At 35.3% G+C, this 22,768-nt stretch overlaps 1 protein-coding gene across 5 annotated transcripts in view; it reads right to left on the bottom strand.

The window, feature by feature from the left end:
- EXOC6 (exocyst complex component 6) overlaps positions 1-22,768 on the bottom strand; it is a 266,050-nt gene that overhangs the window by 73,045 nt on the left and 170,237 nt on the right. For all 5 annotated transcript variants that reach the window (XM_023509517.1, XM_023509516.1, XM_012801415.2 and 2 more), the window contains 2 exons: positions 14,134-14,245; positions 13,134-13,268 (listed from right to left, as the gene is read on the bottom strand). In XM_023509517.1, the coding sequence (XP_023365285.1) occupies positions 13,134-13,268; positions 14,134-14,245 (247 nt within the window). The remainder of the gene's footprint in view (positions 1-13,133; positions 13,269-14,133; positions 14,246-22,768) is intronic.

The following is a 22,768-nucleotide window of genomic DNA, read 5'->3' as shown; positions in this document are numbered from 1 at the left end:
GAAAAGAAAAGAAAAAAGAAAAAAAGGAAAATATGAATTAGCGAATGTACCATTTCTCCACTTTAACACTTTTGTGGCTCCCTCTCAAATTTTCACACTAAGTACTTACTACTACTCACTGCCAGAATGGGATGGGGAAACCCACTTAGTGGTAGACATCTTTTCATTTGCATGCCTGCCTTGACAGCAGAATTGAAACAGGAATTCCAAGATTTTTCTTCTCTCTCCACTCAGAGGGTCTAACACAAAGTTGACAATAGACAGTGAATTTCAACAGTGCCTCCCCTCAACTATATGAAAAAGTAAAAATAAACACTATTTTTAGATCAAACAGGAATTTAAGATAAGTTAATGTTAATGGTATAACTAAAATTTCAATGAAGCTCTACTAAATATGGTAGTAACAGAACAAGTTCTGGTTCAAAATAGTAATTTAAAAAGCCCAATGGTGGGAGATTGGCTCCAGGACCTTCCTTGGATACCAAAATCTTCAGATGCTCAAGTCCATGATATAAAATGGCATCGATTTGAATTTGACCTATAAATACCCTTCTGTATACTTTAAATCATCTCTAGGTTACTTATAACCCCTAATAAAATGTTAATTCTATGTAAATAGTTGTCGTACTGTAGTGTTCAGGTAGTAATGACAAGAAAATGAAGTCTATACATGTTCAATACAGACACAACCATCCATCTTTCTTCTTCCCCAAGTATTTTTGATCTGTGCTTGGCTGAATCCACAGATGCAGAACCCATAAATATGAAGGGCTGACTGTAGTAAGTTAAGCCTTTATCTCTCTCCATTAATTTCTAATATAATGGCAAATCTCCTCAGAAAAATCTTAAGATTAGTGTTTATCAATAAGACTACGGCAGTCACTAATAATATTCAGCACTCTCAGTAACACAGGAACAAAATACCCACTAAAATGTAAGCTCCATCAGGGCAGGAAGTTCATGTCCACTTTCAATCACTAATACACCCCTAAACACCTAGAACAGTGCTTGGCACATGTAGACAGTAGGTGGGTACTTGTTAAATAAATAAAGGAAATCACTTCTATCTTGAAAAACTTCCTACTTGGCTCTGCGCCTGTGGCTCAAGTGGCTAAGCAATACTCCACATATACCTAAGGTGGCAGGTTCAAATCCAGCCCGGGCCCACCAAACAACAATGATGGCTGCAACCAAAAAATAGCTGGGCATTGTGATGGGTACCTATGGTCCCAGCTACTTGGGAGGCTGAGGCAGGAGACTCGCTTGAGCCCAGGAGTTGGAGGTTGCTGTGAGCTGTGATGCCACAGCACTCTACCCAGGGGGAGAACTTGAGGCTCTGTCTCAAAAAAAAAAAGAAAAACTTGCTACTCAAGCTGGGGAGAAAAAGTACCACAGATAAAATAATCACAAAATGAATAGATATGAACAAATTAGTACTGGCTATATGTACAGTAAAAGTATAATAAAAAAGGAGAGATTCCATTGCCTGGAAAAGTTTCATGGTAGAAAAACAGAAACTTAGGAAGGAGTGCTTTTGTCGCTTACTATTCTAGTTAGTATAATATTTTTGAGTAACAAATTAACCTCAAAGCTCAGTGGCTTAAAATAATGAGCATTTGATTATACTTACACAGGTCCTATGGGGTCAGGAAATAGTGAGTATGACTTTGCTCTACAATATCTGAGACCTCAGCTGAGATGACCTGAAGACTCACAACAAGACTCAACAGCTGGGGGTTAGAATCATCTGGAGGTTTCTTCACTCGAATGTCTGGCACCTGAGTGGGTGGCTCCTTGGCTTCTTCACAGCATGGTGGCTAACAGGTAACTGGGCTTCTTACATGGCAGCACAGGGCTCCAAGCAAGTGTATTCTGTACTTGGAATAAAATGAAGCTACATTTCCTTTCATGTCCTAGCTTCAGAAGCTTCACGTTATTTTCATCATATGCCATTGGTCAAAGCAGTCACAAGTCTGCCTGGATGAAGAGGAGGGGACACAGACCCCCCCATTTCTCCATGAGAGAAGTGTCAAGAAATATGTGGCTATTTAAAAGATCACCATCCCTGCTAATAATAAATAATGAAGAAATGGCCCATAAAGAATACAGACTAATATTTCCATTTACTTAATAGAAAAATTAGAAGAGGTTTAAGAAAATGCTTATAACTTTAATTTCCATTATTTCACTTGTCTTTACATCTTGAGAAAAATAACTTTTATATATTCTTGTTTTTTTATATATGAAATGAGAATCATTCCTATCTCATGGGGCTGTTTTGAGTATTACACAGACTTCTAAAATTAATACAAAGTATCTAACAGTACTTGGTACCCAGTAGGGGTTCAAAAGATATTAGTTTCCCTGTAGTCCCAGCTACTCAGGAGGCTGAGGCAAGAGAATCACTTAAGCCCAAGAGCTGGAGGTTGCTGTGAACTGTGATGCCACAGCTCTCTACCAAGGGTGACAAAGTGAGACTCTGTCTCTAAAAAAAATAAAATAAGATAAAAAAGATATTAGTTTCCATATCCCTTCTAGTGTTGGGACCTAGCAATGCTCAATAACGTTTATCAAGTAAATTGTAAGATGATTAGTATATCAGAATTTCAAGCCTTCCAAACTGCTCAAGTTAGCTTAACTTAGTTATTTGTATACAAGGGAGGAAAATGGGTATTAAACATTTACAAAACGTATTTCACATTTTTAAAATATGACCTCCCCTTTTCCAGTTAGTATTTCACAATTTCCCCCCTTTCTGGTTAGTATTTATGAAATACTAAGGTGATATTTAATATGTATTCAATGCAGCAGTAATATATATCTCTCTTTAACCTCCACCCATATTTGGGGCAGGTACCTAAGATGGCAAATAGACCTATAGAAATTGACTACAACACATCTTTAATGATACCACTTGCAAGTCAATTTCCCAAAGCAATATAAAAATGTTTATTTACCACTTTGCATTTTGCCCCAGTGTTCATAATCAGCCCCTTCTTTCATGTTTCACTATTTTTACTGAATCTAAGCAGATAAAGCAGAGATACAATTTTGAAGCTAGACTAAGTCTAGAAGGCAGCTGGTAAGAGAGGCCTAAACCTCACAACTGTACAATCATCCCATCAATACTCAACCTATTTCCCTTCTATCATTAGGCAAAGAAAAATTGAGAATTTGTTTCTCCTACCTTCTGCTACATTCTCTATCTGTACTCTGACTACTATATATGCTTTTCTGAGATGCCTCTAATGTAGGCAGAATGAGAAAGTAATGCCTAACAAAATTTTACAATTTTTGGCCGGGGATGGGTTTGAACTTACCACCTCTGGCATATGGGGCTGGCGCCCTACTCCTTTGAGCCACAAGCGCCACCCTAACAAAATTTTAAAACTCAGTTTCAGTAGACTCCCCTCCTCTAAACTTGGTTAAATTTTAGATTTTTTTAAAAATGGCTATTCTTTTTAAAAGCCTAATTTAAATCCAGCTTTAAAATCTATAGTATAATTCTTATACTTAATTATAGTATACTTTAATTATATAGAATTTTATTAAAATAAAATAAGATGTTCATATTTTCTAGATATTTCCCTAGATTTTTAAAAAGCAATATGGGACAGTTAAAATATTAACCAAAAGTTGAAAAAGAGTGAGGAACCAAATATCTAGAAATTTTGAAGTCTTGAGGGAAAACAAAACGTAGTATCTTATGGGAGAAAAATTATTAAAATGATAAAATCATTTACATTATTGGTAAATGAAGTAAATATAATTATCGACTTTCTGGACTTCATGTTCAGCCCAAAACTCTTAATTGTTTCAAAATGAACTGAGCAAATATAAAGTGGAAAACATAAAAATGTACTTACTAGTTTTTGTTGTGGTTGATGCTATCTAGAACTTTATTGATTAGTGTATTTTTCTTTTTTCTTTTTTTTTTTGAGACAGAGTCTCAAGCTGTCACCCTGGGTAGAGTGCTGTGGCATCACAGCTCACAGCAACCTTAAACTCATGGGCTTAAGCCATTCTCTTGCTTCAGCCTCCCAAGTATCTGGGATTACAGGCACCCGCCACAACACCTGGCTATTTTTCTGTTGTAGTTGTTATTGTTGTTTAGCTGTCCCGGGCCAGATCTGAACCAGTCAGCCTCAGTGTACAGTGGCCGGCACCCTACCCACTGAGCTATGGACAACGCCAGGTTAGTGTACTTTTCTGAAGTGATACCAAAAGTTTCACTTTTCCCATAATCTATCTAGGTTAAGAGAAACTGTACTCAAGATGTTAAAAAATTGGGGGGAGGGTTATTTAATATTTTAAGAAGTTTATTAATGTTTTCCAAGGGTATAATAGAAAGCAAACAAATCTAAGTCAGAGAATCAGTGGCTATGCTGTGTCAAAAAAATTTTCAGTTCTGAGTAGGAACATGTTTAAAGTTAATACTTGACTTTTCCAAGGACTAAGGATTCTGCTTATTTTATAACCTAACAAATATAATTACTAGCGATCATGTGCCTTTGATCCTTATAGCTGCCATAAATTGATTCACTACATCTTTTTAAAGGAACAGCAACAAGGAAATAAATTTGACTTTTACTGTAACTTTCCCTACAGTTATACAAAGGGATTCACTGAATTATTTGGTAATACATTCTATAATTACTAATCGTGATTTAGTGAATGGCAAAAAAATTAGTTTGGACTTCCTGGGGAGTTCTATAGTTGAATACAAAATATTCTCTATTCTTATGACCTTACCAGGAGGTCAAGAACATTATTAACTAACTCTTAAATAAAATTTAAAGATTCTGTTTATAAAGAATTCTTCTTTTGCATGTTAAAGAAACAGTGCCCTCTGGAGGTAGAAATTGATCCAGCATAATTAGAGAACTATTTTTATTCCCATGTGTAAGAATCAAATATCATACCTTCAGTGGTTCACAGACCTCAGTGTGAAGCAGAACTACCTGAGGGACTTTAAAAATACAGTCATGCATAAACTCTGCTTAGACTTCCTGGACCATAAGCATGTATGTTTTCAATTAAAGCTAAGTAGTAATAGCTAAACGTTTTAGTAAACATCTATGATTTATCATCTATCATCCATTCTTCCAAATATGTTTTGGAAAATCACCCTGCCCCCATACACAGTTATGATATTTGAGTATAACTGAACACACAGCTCTAGGGATGATCCTGACCAGTTTAAGTCACTTTGCAATTCCCATCCTCTTACCTATAAGGAACTCCACAATAGCTAGTAGAGGAAGGTAGTCTCTCTTCCATTAAAGGACAGGGCATGAAGATGTAAGGTTTAAAATTGTGAACAAAGAGCCATTTTGCTACCCAAAGAAGAAAGTCTAGAGCTACTGGGTCACCACGAATAGTCTGAAGATAAAGCCAAAACTGCATAAAGTAGAGTTAAAAGATAAAGGGACTCTGGGTCCTTGGTGATATCTCCTGAGCCTGAAATCTGTCCTACCCTTGGACTTCTCAGTTTCATTGGCCGATAATTTCCCTCTTTTAAGAAAGTTTTTCTGTCAGTTCCTCTCAATTTTCTTCCCTTTCTTGCATTTATTTCTATTGTTTCAAAATATTATGGTGGTACATTTTTTATTACATAGATCACTTTTATTATGCTTGGGTCAGGGTTATAAGTGTGTCCATCACCCAAACAGTGATCACTGTACCTGTTATGTAGGCTTTTACTCATCCCCTCCCCACTGCACTTGATTTCTACCTAGTTTTATTTCCTTCTGTACACACAAGTGTTCATCAGTTAGTTCTAATTTCATAGCAAGTACATGTGGTATTTGTTTTTCTAGGCTTCAGATACACTTAAAATAATGATCTCTAGTTCTTTCTAAATGGTTACAAAAGGCATTAATTCATCCTCTTTCATGACTGCATAGTATTCCACAGTATACATATACCACATTTTGTTAATCCATTCATGAATTGATGAGCACTTGGGTTGATTCCACATCTCTGCAATTTTGAATCATGCTACAATAAACATTCCAGTAAAGGTATCTTTTTAACAAAATGATTTCTTTTTCTTTGGGTAAACACCCAGTAGTGGGATTACTGGATCAAATGGTAGGTCTACTTCTAGTTCTTTGAGGAATCTCCATACTGTTTTCCATAGAGGTTGTACTAATTTACCAGTTGTACCAACAGTGAATAAGCATTCCTTCATCTCGGCATCCATGCCAGCACCTACTGTTTTTGAACTTCTTAATAAAATGCACTTGAACAGAGTTATGGTGATACCTCATTGTGGTTTTAATCTGCATTTCCCTGACGATTAGAGACACTGAACATTTTTTCATGTTTATTTGGCCATTTATCTTCTTTTGAAAGCTTCTGTTCACGTCTTTTGTATACTTAATGGTTTTTTTCCCCTTGCTGATTTGCTTGAGTTCTTTGTAGATTTTGGTTATTGGCCCATTATAAGATGTATAACTTGTGAATACTGTCTCTGATTCTGTAGGTTGTTTTTTTACTCTGCTGATTATTTCCTAGCTTTGCACAAGAAGCTTTTCAATTTAATCAAGTCTCATTTATTTATTTTTGTTGTTTTGTTATTGGGGTCCTCTTTATAAATTCTCTGTCTAAGCCAATATCTAGAAAAGATTTTCCAATATTCACTTCCAACATTTTTATGGTTTCATGCTTTACACTGAAGTATTTTATCCATCTTGAATTAATTTTTGTGAATGGTGAAAGATATGGATCCTGTTTCATTCTTCTGTACATGGATATCCAATTCCTCCAGGACTATTTATTGAATAGACTTCTTCTCCCCCATGTATATTGTTGTCTGCCTTAAGCCCAGTTGGCTGTATGTAGATGGTTTTGTTCTGTTCCATCGGTCTATATTTCCATTTTTGTGCCAATATGATGGTTACTACTGTCTTGGTTACTATAACCTGATAGTACAGTTTGAAGAAAGTGATGCCTCCAGATTTGTTCTTTTTGTTTAAGATTACTTTGGCTACTCAGGCTCTTTTGTGAATCCAAATGAAGCACAGAACTATTTTTTCTAGATCTATGAAATCTGATATTAGTATTTTGATGAGGATTGCATTAAATCTGTAAATCACTTTGGATAGTATAGACATTTTAACAATGTTGATTCTACCAATCCATTTATTTATTTATTGAGTCTTGAGCTGTGACACTGGGTAGAGTGGTGGTGTCATAGCTCACAGCCACCTACAACTCTTGGGGTCAAGTGATCCTTTTGTCTCAGTTTTTCTATTTTTAGTAGAAATGGGGTCTCACTTCTGCTCAGGCTGGTCTGGAACTCCTGAGCTCAGGCAGGTCTGGAACTCCTGAGCTCAGGCAATTCACCCACCTCAGCCTCCCAGAGTGATAAGATTACAGGCGTGAGCCACCAAGTGCCCTACCAATCTACTAGCATAATGTATTTTTCTAAATTTGTTTGTCTCATCTGTGATTTATTTCCATAGTGTGAGTTCTTTCACCTCCTTGGTTAAGTATTTTCCTAGGTATTTTATTTTCTCTGTGCTTACTGTGAATGGTATTGAGACTTTGATTTGACTCTCAGCTTGACAGTTATTAATGTATAGAAATACTGATTTATGTACACTGATTTTGTAACCTGAGACTGAATTTACTATCAATTCTAGGAGTCTCTTGGTGGAGTCTTTGGCATTTTCATTTTTGGCAAAATGTGACCTTCTTTTCCTTGATTTGGATACCCTTATTTTCTTCTCTCTTGCCTGTTACTCTGGCTAGGACATCCAGCATTATGTTGAACAGAAGTGGTGACAATGGGCACCCTTATCTTGTTCCCAGTTTTTAGTGAGAAGGCTTTCAACTTTCCCCCATTCAGTATAATGTTGGCTGTGGGTTTACCAAATATGGGCTTTTATAATTTTGAGATATGCTCCTTCTATGCTTAATTTGTTGAAGGTTTTTATATTGAAAGGGTGTTGAATTTTGTCAAATGCTATTTCTGAATCTATTGAGATGATCACATGGAATTTGTTTTTGCTTATGTTTATGTGGTAAATCACTCTTAGAGATTTATGTATAGCGAACCATCCTTGCATCCCCGGGATGAAGGTCACTTAGTCATGGTGGATTACTTTTTTGATGTACTCTTGATTATGCCTTGCTAGTATTTTACTGAAAAATTTTGCATCTATATCCACAAGAGATATTGGTCTACAGTTTTCTTTTTAGTTGTGTCCTTTTCTGACTTTGGTATAAAAGTGATACTGGCTTCATAGAATGACTTGGAGAGGAGTCCCTTCTTCTCAATGTTATGGAATAATTTCTGAAGTTTGGGTCCCAGCTCATCTTCAAGCGTTTGGTAAAATTCAGTTGTGAATCCATCTGGTCTGGGGCTTTCTTTTGTTGGAAGCCTTTTTATTACTACTTCAATCTCATTTTTTGCTACTGATCTGTTCAGAAGTTCTATTTCTTCCTCACTCAGTCTTGGGAAGTTGTATGTTTCCAGGAATTTGTCCATTTCTCTAGGTTGAGTTTATATGTGTAGATATTTTCATAGTATTCATAGATATTTCATATTTCTGTGGTATAAGTTGCAACATCTCCTTTTTCATTTCTTATTGAACTTCTTTGGATCCTTTATATTTCTGGTTAATCTAGCAAGAGGTCTATCAGTTTTATTTATCTTTTCAAAGAACCAACTTTTTGTTTCACTGATCCTTTGTACTGTTTTTGTGTTTTCCATTTCACTTACTTGTGCTCTGACCTTCATTAATTCTTTTCTTCTTCTAGCTTTGGTTTTGGTTGCTTTTTTAGTTCCTTGAAATGTGTCATCAGATGGTTGATTTGTGATCTTTCTGTCTTTTGATGTAGGCATTTTAAAGCTATGACTTTTCCTCTTAGAACTGCTTTAGCTGAATCCCATAGATTTTGCTTTGTGTTCCCTTTGTCATTCAGTTCAAGGAAACTTTTGATTTCCATCTTAATTTCGTTATTGACCCAATAATTGTTCAGCAGCATACTGTTTGATTTCCATGACTTATGTAGAATTGAGTGTTTCTCTTGGAGTTGATTTCTAGTTATTCCATTGTGGCCTGAGAAGATAAGTTGGTATATTACTGTAATATATTTTATTACTATTAAAAATTTTTTTTGAGACGTGTTTTGTGGCCTAAGATAATCAATCTTCTGGAGAATGTTCCATGTGCTAATGAAAAGAATGTATATTTAGCAGTTTCTGGATAAAATGTTCTATACATTTCTAAGGAAGAAAATCCCTGAGTTGGGGTCTGGGAGACCTGGGTTCTAAGACCTGGTTCTACCAGTAACCCACTGTTATGAACTCAGGCTTCAGTCCCCATTAAGTTTCTATCTGTAAGAGTACCTGGACATGAAGCATGAAAGCTCAAGGGTACCTGAGCCCACAGATTGTAATTTTGAACCTATGGCTTGTCTAAACCCCCAAAGTGTTGAGTTGGTCTAATTTCCTAAACTTGCCAATAGGAAGAACCTTCTAGGATGCTTGTTAACAGAACAGATACCCAGGGCCTTCTCCTGAAAGAACTGATTCAGTATATTTGGATACGGTTTAGGAATCTCATTTTAATCAGCCCCCCAGGTGATCTGTAGGATTTGCAAGTTTGAGAAAGAATGGTGTCATTCATTCTGACATTACTGAGTGCCCAAGGTTTAGATGGCTCAAGGAGGTTACAGTCTGGTCAGTAAACAGAAATGTAAATGCAAAGTACTTCACTAGGATATCAACACAGAAGGTTTCCTCTTCAACATGGTGTCCCAGGGGCCCTAAAATGGGGCCAGCTGCACAAGAGACAAGAAGGCCCCAAAATAGCAGAGATCTACCATCAGGAGTTCAAGTCAGAGAGGGCTTGCCTGGCGTGTCACACCAGCTTTCTAGGAAATAAGCCCCCTGGAGTTTTCAGTGGAGTGGCTGAGGCCACATTCCCACCAATGGACATGGGCAGAAGTAGGAAAAGAGAAGATGTGGGGACAAGGATGAGCTGGGAGAGGACAACTGGGAGAGGTCGGGGGAGATGACCTAGATCACTCTCATCTGCCACCTAGGCACACTCTTGGCTTCTCCATAGTAGCGGCTCTATGCCCTGTGCCTCCTGTGAAAGAGGCGATGCCAATGCATGGCCACCTCCACCCTCCTTTAAAAAATTAACAAAAGATTTTTTTCTCAAAGTTTGGGCAAAAAACATGGGTGTGCATTATATACAACAAAATACAGTACGTTCAGCTTTCTGGCTTCTGTGTTTTATACCAATTCCTCCTTTGATTTCCATAACTTGTGTAGAATTTCCTCATCTTTGGTGATTAAAATCTTACCCATACTCCAAACTGATGTAAATATTCAAATGCTTTCAAGATCTAGGCAGGTAACAAGAAGTATGATAGGCAAGTCATTATGGTAGGTAGGACAATTATAGCATGTGTAAGTTTCAAATGTATTCAAATTCAAAACATTTGGAAAAATTGCAAAACCAAATCAAATGCACCTACAGAACCAAAATTATCTATTTATTACATACTGTTATTTGTGTGTTGTTATCTGCCCTTTTAGATTAAAAAATTCTAGTCATTAAGAACCATCTCATATTTTATTATGCTATCAGAAACTACCACAGTGACAGAGGAATTTTTTATGCCCAATAAACATCAAAGAACATAGCCCCTATTTGAAAAATGACAATCACTTCAGATGAATACTTCTAAGGAATTACTATTTTATTCACAGGAATATCTTTTGGTATACAATCAAAGTGTTACTTTAGATAAGACAAAATAGTTCATTACTTGCTCCTTATCAAAGTGGCTTCAATCACTCATAGAGCTACCTGCTAACTACTCCACTTAGGAACAGCAATATAAATTTTAAACTATATGTAAATGCAAAATGGTACAGTCACACTTTGGAAGACAAGTAAGCAGCTTTTTATAAAACTACACATAACTTACTGAATGATACAGCAGAGACCAAATCTATCCTTATTTAATCTGCCTTACACTTTTAATTTCTAAATACACACACACACACGCTCACATCAAACTAATTATCAAACTGTGAAACATTAATAGAAATTCAAAGAGACCTATTCAGCACTACTACCAATCATTAAAACATGAATAAAATTTAATACGCTACAGAAAATCACCATACTTCTCTCCATTTTAATGAGATGTTCAATGACATTTATCTGCTCATTGCTGATGATACTAAACAAAAAGAACAAATCTGGAGGTATTACATTATCAAACTTCAAAGTATACTACAATGCTATAGTAACCAAAACAGCACAGAAATAGAGATACAAACCAAAGGAACAAAACAAAGAATCCAGATATAAAAGCATTTACATGCAGCCAACAAATCATTGACGAAACAGACAACAGTATAACCTGGGGAAAAGAACTCTATTCAATCAATGGCATTGGGCGAATTGGATAGCCATATGGAGAAGAATGAAACAGGATCCATATCTCTCACCACACACAATAATTAATTCAAGATGGATACAAGACTTAAATGTAAGACATGAAACCATAAGAATTCTAGAAAAGAATGTAGAAAAATTCTTCTAGTTATTATGCTAGACAAAGAATTTATGCCTAAGAACTCAAAGGCAATTACAGTAACAACAAAGTAAACAAATTGGGACTTGATTAAATTAAAAAGCTTCTGCACCACTAAGGAAATAAGCAATAGAGCAAATAGACAACCGATAGAATGGACAAAAATATTTGCAAATTACATACCTAACAAAGGGCTAACACCCATAATTTATAAAGAACTCAAACAAATCAGCAAGAAAAAAATATCCATCAAAGAGTAGGTAAAGACATGAATAAGTTTTTCAAAAGAAGATAGAAAAACAGCCAATAAACACAAAAACATTCAACATCACTAATCATCAGGGAAATGTAAATTAAAACCACAATTTGGTATCACCTTACCCCTGTCAAAATCTCTTTTATTAAAAAATTCCTAGAACAACAGATCTGGCATACATCAAGAGAGAAAAGAATGCTTATACATTGTTGGTGGGACTGCAAATTAGTACAACTTCTATGGAAAACAGTCAGATTTCTCAAAGAACTAAAAGTAGACCTACCATCTGACCCAGCAATCCCATTACTGGAGCCAAAGCAAAAGAAGTCATTTTATCAAAAAAACTTCTGCATTCAAATGTTTATTAAAGCACAGTTGCATAGATGTGGAATCAACCAAGTGCCCAAACAAAATGTGGCATATATACACCATAGAGTACTATGTAGCCATAAAAAAGAATAAATTAATATCTTTTGCAGAAGTTTGGATAAAACTGGAGACTATTATCCTAAATGAGTATCTCAAGAATGGGAAAACAAATACCACATATACTCTCTGATAAATTGGGACTAACCAAGGTGTATATCTGTGCACAATGGGAAGAAGGAAGACGAGGAAGGGGAAAAAACCTATCTAAGGGGTACAATGAACACTATTCAGGTGATGGGCACATTTATAGTCCTGACTTAAGCATAACAAAAGCTATCCATGTAATAAAAACATTTATACTCCCTTACTATTTTAAAATTTAAAAGAAAAATTCAGTGAGACCTATTCAGCAGTACTATAAATCATGCAAACATGAATGGAATGTAATACACTGTAGAAAATCAGTATACTTCTCTCCATTTTAGTAAGAGACTTGAAATGCCAAAAAGGAGGCTGGGAGTAGTGGCTCATACCTATAATCCTAGCATTCTGAGAGGCCAAGGCAAGTGGATTGCCTGAGCTCAGAGCAAGACCCAATCTCTAAAAGTAGTTGGGTGTTCTGGCAGGCGCCTGTAATCCTAGCTACTCAGGAGGCTGAGGCAAGAGAATCACTTAAGCCCAAAAGTTTGAGGTTGCTGTGAGCTATGACACCACAGCACTCTACTGAAGGTGACAAAATAAGACTCTGTCTCAAAAATAAATAAATAATTAAATGCTAAAAAGGAACTGACATTTATCTGTTCACTGTTGACAATTACCTCCAATTCTCAATTTGGGAGAATATAATAGAAAAATACATACAATAAAAACTGTTTCTTTTCTTTTAGCATTTGCCTACAGTAACTGAAATGAAAACTTTGGTTATATCTTCACATACCTTAAAAGTAGAAAGTCCATAAAGTCTTGTAGTATGAACAGTTTCTTGAGAAATATTTGTAATGTTAGTAATAAAGTCCTCAAGGTATTTACAAGCTTGTTCCAGGTGTGTTGTGTTTATGATGATTTGCACCAGCTAGAAAACACAAAATAGATCAGGTAAAATACAGATTATAGGTGTGTAAAACCATCTAATTTTTAAAAATGGAATTATTACTTTCAGCAACTGTACCATTTCTGCATAATTATAGCATTACAGGATATAACTATCTGATTTCACAAACCTGCTGCAACTACTGCTAACATTTATTAAAATACATATACACACACACATATACACATAAACACATGCCAAGAGTCTAACTGCCAATTATTTAAAAATAATTTTTCATAGTACTTTTTAAATTCACCAAGTAAAAATAAGAGGATTTTGATTTTCATGTAAAGTCTTGCAGTCAGAAATCCAAGTACATCCAAGTATAATCCAGCTATCTATTATTTTCCATGTAAACCCCCTTCCCTCACATTTCTTGAATTTACACTTATGCTTTTATTTTTATTTATTTATTTTTTTGAGACAGAGCCTCAAGCTATCCCCCCTGGGTAGAGTGACCTGGCATCACAGCTCACAGCAACCTCCAACTCCTGGGCTTAAGCGAGTCTCCTGCCTCAGCCTCCCAAGTAGCTGGGACCACAGGTGCCCACTACAATGCCTGGCTATTTATTTTTGGTTGCAGGCATCATTGTTGTTTTGGTGGGCCTGGGCTGGATTCGAACCTGCCACCTTAGGTGTATGTGGCTGGCACCTTAGCCACTTGAGCCACAGGCACCGAGCCAATGCTTTTATTTTTAAACAAATATGCTTATATTAATAAATTTAAAACACAAACCTATTTCACAGACTGATATTCAGCAACAATTTCTAATAATTATTTCATGTAACAAAATGTTTGGCTATATATATATATATATATATATATATATATATCTTTTTAACCTACCTCTGTCAAACCTATATGAGGTTTTCTAATAAGGTTCAGTAAACAGCTACTCAAAGTTCTGGTCAGCAGCAGATTTGTTGATTTTCTAAGCATATCATCTATTTCTGTTGAGCTAAAAACAAAAGTGGATATTATAAGCTTTCCACAAGGGTACACTTAGTTAAAATCCTAAATAATTTAACATAATTTACTAACATAAGTTGCTCTAAGTCATTCCTTTATATCTTTAAATAACTTATAATGCCCCATATTTATTAATCACAACTTCAATTCAATTTAATCTCACAAAAGGGACATTTTCCAGAAAGTAGAATATTTATTCATGGCATAATTTAAATGTACCCAATTAATCACTACAGAAAAACCATGGGGTATGGGGTACTTTAGTATAAGGAAATAAAACATATTCTTAAATTATGACTCTATCAAGAGAGATTCATTTCAAAAGATACTTTAGGCACAACTATAACTAAAATTATTTTAAAACACAATTGACGTGTGCTTTCTAGGTATAATTATCAGATTTAATTTTTAATATAACTAAGCTAACCATTACCACTGAAGATTTTTAGTAATTCAAAGAAATAAGTTCCCTTAAATTAATCTTAATTTGGACCAAAAAAAAAAAAAAAGATGTTTAACATCTCAAACATTGCTATAAGCTTATTCTTTTCTCCTAAGCACAAGGTATGTCTTCAATTTAAGTAAACCATGATTTCTTGGAAATAGCCTCATTATCAAAATAGTTAAACTGCTCTTTAACCATGGATTCTCAATCTCAGCAATACCTACATTTCACAATGCATAAATTCTTTGTTATAGGGGCTGTTTTGGGTATTGCAGAACGTTAGGCAACATCCTTGGCCTCTACCCACTAATTGCAAGCAGCATCCCCTCCTCCTGCTGGTGACAACCAAAAATGTCTCTCGACTTTGCCAAATTTGAGGCAAGAGATGGCAGCATAAGGGGCCAAAATTATCCCCAGTTAAGAATGACTACCTCAAACAGGGGCTAAAATTTTAGCACCCCTTAATTTTCTGCATTAAAATACTACTCTTAAAAATCTATGATGTGCAAGTATTTACTACAATATATTTATTTTTAAAATGCAAATAGAGTAAGATTTGACAACACATGAATACTTTTCACTTCTACCATAATGTTTTGCATTTTAAAGCTGGCATTCTATATAATTTCTGCTAACCCTAATTCCAGCAGGTCCAAGGAGAATATTTCTCTCTGATTTTTTATATCTAGAATCAAGACTTTCCAGGAAACGAACACATTACTGGCAGGGCTTCATGGTTACTTGGCATCAAACACTCAGACAGAAACCCCTTTCTAATCTATCAACAGCACTCCTAGCACAAGGAATGTACTCAACCTGATAAAAGAGATGGCTGCCAAATCCTCTAGTTTCTTTTCTGACATACTTATATTTGAAGACAGCTATGCATAGCATCTTTCTCAGATGAAAAAGTTACCCCTTACAGATTATGTCTTTTGTTTAATTATTCTGTACCTTCCTGAATGCTGAGTCCATGAATATTTTTCCTCTGTAAGTAAAAACAGAGAAAGAAAACCTATCAACACCTACATCTCATTTGTGCCAGCAATTTACCTGACAATGACCAGTACTGAGATTTTTATCCTGAGAAGTTTTGTTCTTAACTCCCTGCCCTTTAAGCCTTTAATTTGTAATCTTCCTAATTTTTTTTTTCTTTTTTTTGAGACAGGGACTCTCTGGTACCTAGACTAGAGCGCAATGACATCATTATAGCTCACTGCAACCTCAAACACCTGTGTTCAAGCAATCCTCCTGCCTTAGCCTCCCAAGTAGCTTAGACTACAAGTGGGTACCATCACATCAAATTTTTTAATTTTTTTTTTTGTAGAGATAGGTCTTGCTATATTGCTTAGGTTGTTCTGGAACTCTTGGCCTCAAGTGGTCCACCTCAGCCTCCAAAGTGCTAGGATTATAGGCATCAGACACTGCATCCAGCCCCCTTCCTAATTTTTAAAGAATCTTTCAAAATAATTAAATTATAATACACATAAAATATTTTACAGCTTAACCTCTTATGCAGATTAAAAATTTCTTATATACCACATTGGATCCAGATTTTTCCTCTGCAATCAAATAATTATGAGACTTTAGAGTCTCTTCATGAAGTCATTTTATTCTCTGGATCCACTTTTGTTTATATATAAAAAGAAACTGAAACATCTGTCCTACAAAATGTCCAAAGCTTTCCTAGTTCTAAAAATCTTAACTCCAAAATATGTTTAAACACAATAAAGAACTTAAAACACAGAAATTGACTTTTCCACAACTCTTTAATGACCCCCCCAAAAAAACCTCTACTAGCTAAATTATAGGCAACAGAAGATTTTTAAAATAAAAGTGTCAGAAAAGTGATAATCTAAAGTTTAGATTTACATATCTTTTAACTAACTACTGTCAGTGTGTTTTGAATTATTTATTCCTCTCATTAACAAAATGAAAATAGCCAATGTATTTAGTAAAGCAAATTTTTCAAAATGTCAGTGTAAATGTTTGTTGAATAGACAATTTGTGATCATAGGGCAGTTTATTAGAACCAGTTTGTTAACTGGACTAACAAAAGTGACAAACATTTTTTATCAAAGGTAGAAGAAAATATTGACAATTTTTCTCTGCTATATCATTTTCACACATTTACTTTTAGAATGCTCAGTCAGTGCTCATATACCAAAAGAGTCAGAACTGATGCGGCAATTCTAGTTCTAGTCAGACATTAAAGAATCTTCAGGGAAAATGATATGATTAATGACTTTTATCTTTCATATTACAAATGCAGAAAATAGCAAATAATAATTAGACAGCCACTATCTTCCCTCTGAAAATAAAAGTTAGTTCCAACATGCTTAATTTCTATACTTTCTACAAGTTTAACAATATCTTAATTAGATATCAGTGCCATGTTTCAAGAATCTACATTTAGATTAGGTAATAAAAAGTACTTTTAAAACATGAGAACTGTGTTCACTACCAATTTAGAGAATATCAAAATAACTTATATTCAAAGGAAAAGATGAAGGGGACCAATGTTACAGATTCATGAGTTCAGCTTTAAGAATAATTCCCAATTGGCTGGGCACCTGTAGCTCAATGATTAGAGCACCACCTCCATGCACGGGGGTGGGAGTGGGGAGTGAGGTGGAGGAGTGGGGGTAGGGGTGGGTGGCAGATTCAAACCAGGCCCGGGCCTACTTAACAAAACAAAACAAAAAAAAGGAATAATTCCCAATATAATTTTATTCCATTTAAGCAAAGTCACAGGATAAATTTTAAGAACAAATTTTTTATTCTACCTTTCACTTCCATATGTTTATCTCATAACAGTAAGTAAATGTATCTCAGTTTTTCATTTGTTTGTTTTTTAGAAACAGAATCTCACTTTATTGCCCTTGGTAGAGTGCCATGGTGTCACAGCTCATAGCAACCTCCAGGCTCTTGGGCTTAGGCGATTCTCTTGCTTTAGCCTCCTAAGTAGCTGGGACTATACAGGCGCCTGCCACAATGCCTGGCTATTCTTTGTCGCAGTTTGACTAGGGCTGTGTTCGAACCCACCACCCTCAGTATATGGGGCCAGCACCCTACTCACTGAGCCATAGGTGCCACCCATGTATCTCAGTTTTTAAAAAGTAGACTAACTATAACTGGGAGTATATAAACAAGTTCAAGTCCACTCAAATATAAATCAAATTGTTCTGTATCTCTTAATTTCTTCATCAAATTATTCCCAGGTACTCTAATTTCAGGATCTTTACTCTTCTTGTTTATGTTCTTTTTTCTTTGTCATCACTAATACTGATTATTTCAGTCTTTTTTTATCTCTTTCCTTGAGTCACTGCCTTCACCTCAACGTAACTATTATTTCAACCCTCCTCCAATCTATCATCCACACTGAGGCCAGAGAAGACTTTGAAAAATATAATTTTAGTCATGTCATCCCTTAAACATCCCTCAACAGTTCCCAATGTTTACAAAATAAAATATAAATACTCCAAGGTATCAGTCTCACATCTAATATTGTAATATACCATCCCCTCCTAAGCCCTATAAACCTACCACGTCTGAGACACTGTACTGAGTGCTTAATAAAAACCATTAGCTCATTTAACTCTTATAATCACCCTATGAATTCTTCCCTTATTTTACAGATGAGGAAACCGTAGTTTAAACAGATGAAATGACTTGCCTTGGGTCCTACAACAGCTAGTGTGTGCCAGCATCAAGACTCAAACTAACATCTGTCAGAGCCTAATCCTTATGTCCTTAACCACTACATTAAACTGCCTCTTTGTAGATAAACGTAGTATAAATTATTATTGGCTTTTAACCATTCAAGCCCCAAGATATACTCATTACTGACATCTACCTTGTAATAGAAATCATTTTATGTTATTCCTTTACAATTAATATTCCTTTGTATTCGCTGTTTTTCAAATGTTAGATTATTCTGTGTGTGCCATGTTGTGCACTGCACAGAACACACCAGCTTTAGTATATCAAAAGCCAATGTCCTGGTATGAGGCTGGTAGAATAGAATGAAACTTAGGCAGTGATTCTGAAACATTAGTGTCAATCAGAATCACCCAGATAAAACCCTGGGCCCCTCAGTTTCTAATTCAGTAGGTCTGAGGTTCCAATTCTAACAATTTTCCATGTGATGCTAATGGCTGCTGGTCTGAGGACTATACTTTGAAAACCACTGGCTTCTGGGAATCTCAAAGAACAGCAGATACTACAATGTTAGGTATTTGCCTTTCTTATCTTCCCTGTCCTTTCCCATTCATATTATTTATGAACAGGAATTAAAGAATCAAAGAATCTCTATCTACAAGGAAAGAACAGTGTAAGGCTTAAAATCAGATACTCTTTTATCCTAATAGAATACATACTTCTTTTCCCCCTTTATTTAAACCTTTTAAGAGACAGGTATGATAAAATAAAATGACTGTAATTACTCTCACTGTTTTAGCTTGAGAAATAAATAACTGCCACATCTAAACTTCCTTTGTGCCTTTTTGTAACTCAAAATTCAGAAAAGTTTCCCACTGAAAAAGGACATTTCCTGCTATTTGTACACAAATTCAGAAGAGGAGATTTCAGAGAGAAAGGCATTAAGAATACCAGCATCAGTAGTCTGCCTTCTAGAGAGTTTTCACAATCAGAAATTTATCGTATGACTATAGTGCACTGTCTGCCTAAATACCTCAAACAAAATGTAGATTAAGCTGCCATTAACTGATCATTCCCTTATATGCCAGACTTGTGCCAGTCGCTTTCATTGATATGGATGTCAAAAGGCCTGCTCCTTCATCCCAGTTCTCAAACTAGCTACATCATTCTGGATAAATGACACAGCTTCTCTGAACCTCAGTTTCCTTATCAGCAAACAGAGTTAACATCACATTGCCTACTTTCACAAGTGTAAGTTATTACTTTTATCACACCAGATAAACAGTATTATCTTGCCTATAAAACAAAGTCAGCTATTGCTACCAAAGTTGTGCTGTTCTCTGTTAGTGTGATACTAATTTGTTATTCTATTCTTTACTTATTCTACTGATTTTGACCAAATCCTCACTTCAGGCCTATTTGAGAAAAAACAAAACTACCAGATTGCTAAACGAACAAAAGTTAAACAAAACTATCAGATTGTCAATGAATCAATGGCACAGTTAAATGGAAAACATCAGTAAAATAGATTTAACAACAAATGCAAGGTGTGGACTTTGGACCCCGATTCAAACATACAAACCGTAAAAAGATGCTTTGAGAACAATAAAAAGAGTATTGGTATGGACTAGGGAACTGATGATATTATGAACTGGTGTTAATTTTGTTTCAGGGGTCTTCAAACTTTTTAAACAGGGGGCCAGTTCACTATCCTTCAGACCATTAGAGGGCCAGACTGCGGGCCCTGGGATGAGTTGGCTGCTAAGCAGGACAGGCAGCAGTGGCAAAAACACCCTGCGGGCTGGATAAATGTCCTAGGCGGGCTGCATGTGACCCGTGGGCCATAGTTTGAGGATGCCTAGAATGCCATCATTGTTTTTAGAAACGCATGCCAAAGCATTTAGGAGTAAAATGTCATTATTTCTGGAATTTGTTTTATAATAATTCAGCATAAAATAAAAGATGTATAGCACAAGCTTTATCACAGTTAAATCTAGATGCTGAAATCACAGGTGTTTCCAATCAAAGTATCTCTACTTTTACATATGTTTGAAGGTTTACATAATAAAAAGTACAAAAATATAATATTAAATTGAGAGCAGTGTTTTGTAACCTTTTTTATCTCACAGCACACTTGAACTTATAAACTTCCGTGGCACACTTAAATTATATTCATCAAGAAAAAGAGTAACATAACAAAAAATACCTTTTTTGATTTATTCATTAACACAAAATTCATCATCACCCCCCCAAAAAAACAATTTATGATCATTTGTAATAAAAAGATAACAATTAAAATTCTTTGAAAAACTTACTTATATTTATTTTTCTATTTATTATAATGTACCATTTAATGAGATATCTTAGCTTGACTTTTTTAAAGAGTATCTTCTTTGCAAGGTGAATTTTGGACAGATAAGTTCTTATATCGTCTTCCAAGGATTCTAGCCATGATCAATTTTTGTTTCTAATGTTATTCATTGCAGAAAAGTTTTGCTTCACACAAATAGGACATTGAGAATGGAAGAAGTATTTTTATTGCTTTTTTAGTAATATTTGAAAATCATTATAACATTCCTATGAAAGCTACAAATTAGTTTCAAAATAGGGCTATGTACATTGGATACTTTTTCTTCCATTCTTGAGATACTTTGCTAAGAAGAACATTTTCCAGTTCCATCCATGTAAACATTAAGGAGGTGAAATCTCCATCTTTCTTTAGGGCTGCATAATATTCCATAGTGTACATATACCACAATTTATTGATCCATTCATGGGTCATGGGCACTTGGGCTTCTTCCATGACCTAGCAATTATGAATTGGGCTGCAATAAACTTTCTGATACAAATATCTTTGTTGTAATGTGATTTCTGGTCTTCTGGATATATACCTAATAAAGGAATTGCAGGATCAAATGGCAGGTCTATTTTTAGTTCTCTAAGTGTTCTCCAGATGTCTTTCCAAAAGGAATGAATTAATTTGCATCCCCACCAGCAGCATAGAAATGTTCCCTTTTCTCCACATCCACACCAACACCTCTATGGTTTATCTTACAAGGGTACAAGTGAATCTTCCTAAAAGTAGAGTACGAATGCCTTAACTCAATAACTAAGAGAATGACTAAGAGAATGACATGAAGGTTACGTTAACCAGTTTGATGAGAGTATTTCAAAATGTACATGAAAATACCACACTGTACCCCGTGATTGCATTAATGTACACAGTTATGATTTAATAAAAAAAAATCTTAAAAAAAAAGAAATTCAAAATGATAGCCAAAAAAAAAAAAAAAAGAAAGAAAGAAAAGAAAAAGAAAATTGACCCTTGAACCCTGGAGAGATAACTAAAAGGTTGTAATACCTGTTGCTGAATATTTTAATTATAATCCTCTGTCACTTCTTTTCTTTCTTTCTTTCTTTTTTTTTTTTTTTTGAGACAGAGTCTTACACTGTCTCCCTGGTTAGAGTGCTGTGGCATCACAACTCAAACTCAGTAACCTCAACTCTTAGGCTCAAGTGATCCGCCTGCCTCAGCCTCCCAAGTAGCTGAGACTGCAGGCACCTGTCACACAGCCCAGCTAATTTTTCTATTTTTAGTAGAGATGGGAGTCTTGCTCTTGCTCAGATTGATCTCAAACTCCTGAGCTGAAGGGATCCTCCTAACCTCAGCCTCTCAGAGTGTAAGAATTACAGGTGTAAGCCACTCCACCCAGCAGTCCTCTGTCATTTTTTCTGTTAACCCTTCCTCTTCTGTAATATTTAAATTTGCTGATGTACATGCACTTAAAAGGATTTCTCACCCAATCCAGAGACATTCTGTCAAGTGTAGGTGTAGGAAAATATTTTTCAAAATTTGTGTACTAAAGTTTGTGTTCTAAAATTTGTAAAATTTGTTAAATAAGATTTTTATCCAGTTTATACCTTTTCACTAGTTCAAACATTTCTACTGTATTTTCTCTATTAATCCTTTCCTTCCAAAGCAGTAATTTTTCTCTGAAAGCACTAATTTTATCTGTAGATGTGAGAACACTTATGATTTCCCTACATACTCTTATTAACAGAATTCAAACACTGAAACAAATCTGCAAGAAATGCAACTTTATTATACCAAACTTTATCACAAAGTAAACTGCCTAATTTTGAATGCTGCATTTTTTAAAAAGGTTGATATTTCTTTTAATTTATAAAATCTTGACAGAACTCTTCCTCAAGATAACCATCTCACTTCCGTACGCAGTAAGAGTTGTGTAGGAGAAGCACCCATTGAGGAACATAATTCTGCAAATAATCTTGATTGTGATAGCCTGCCAACAACAGTGTTGTTGTCTAGGACCTTTTGTAATTCAGGCACTAATGATTTTGACACCAGTACTTCTCTGTATAGAAAACAGTATGTAAAAACAATTT

Source organism: Otolemur garnettii, unplaced genomic scaffold (assembly GCF_000181295.1).
Source record: "Otolemur garnettii isolate 467f Iridium unplaced genomic scaffold, OtoGar3 scaffold00008, whole genome shotgun sequence".
NCBI lineage: Eukaryota > Metazoa > Chordata > Mammalia > Primates > Galagidae > Otolemur > Otolemur garnettii.
The sequence above is the reverse complement of the archived record's forward strand: the minus strand, read 5'-3'. Positions and strand labels throughout refer to the sequence as shown.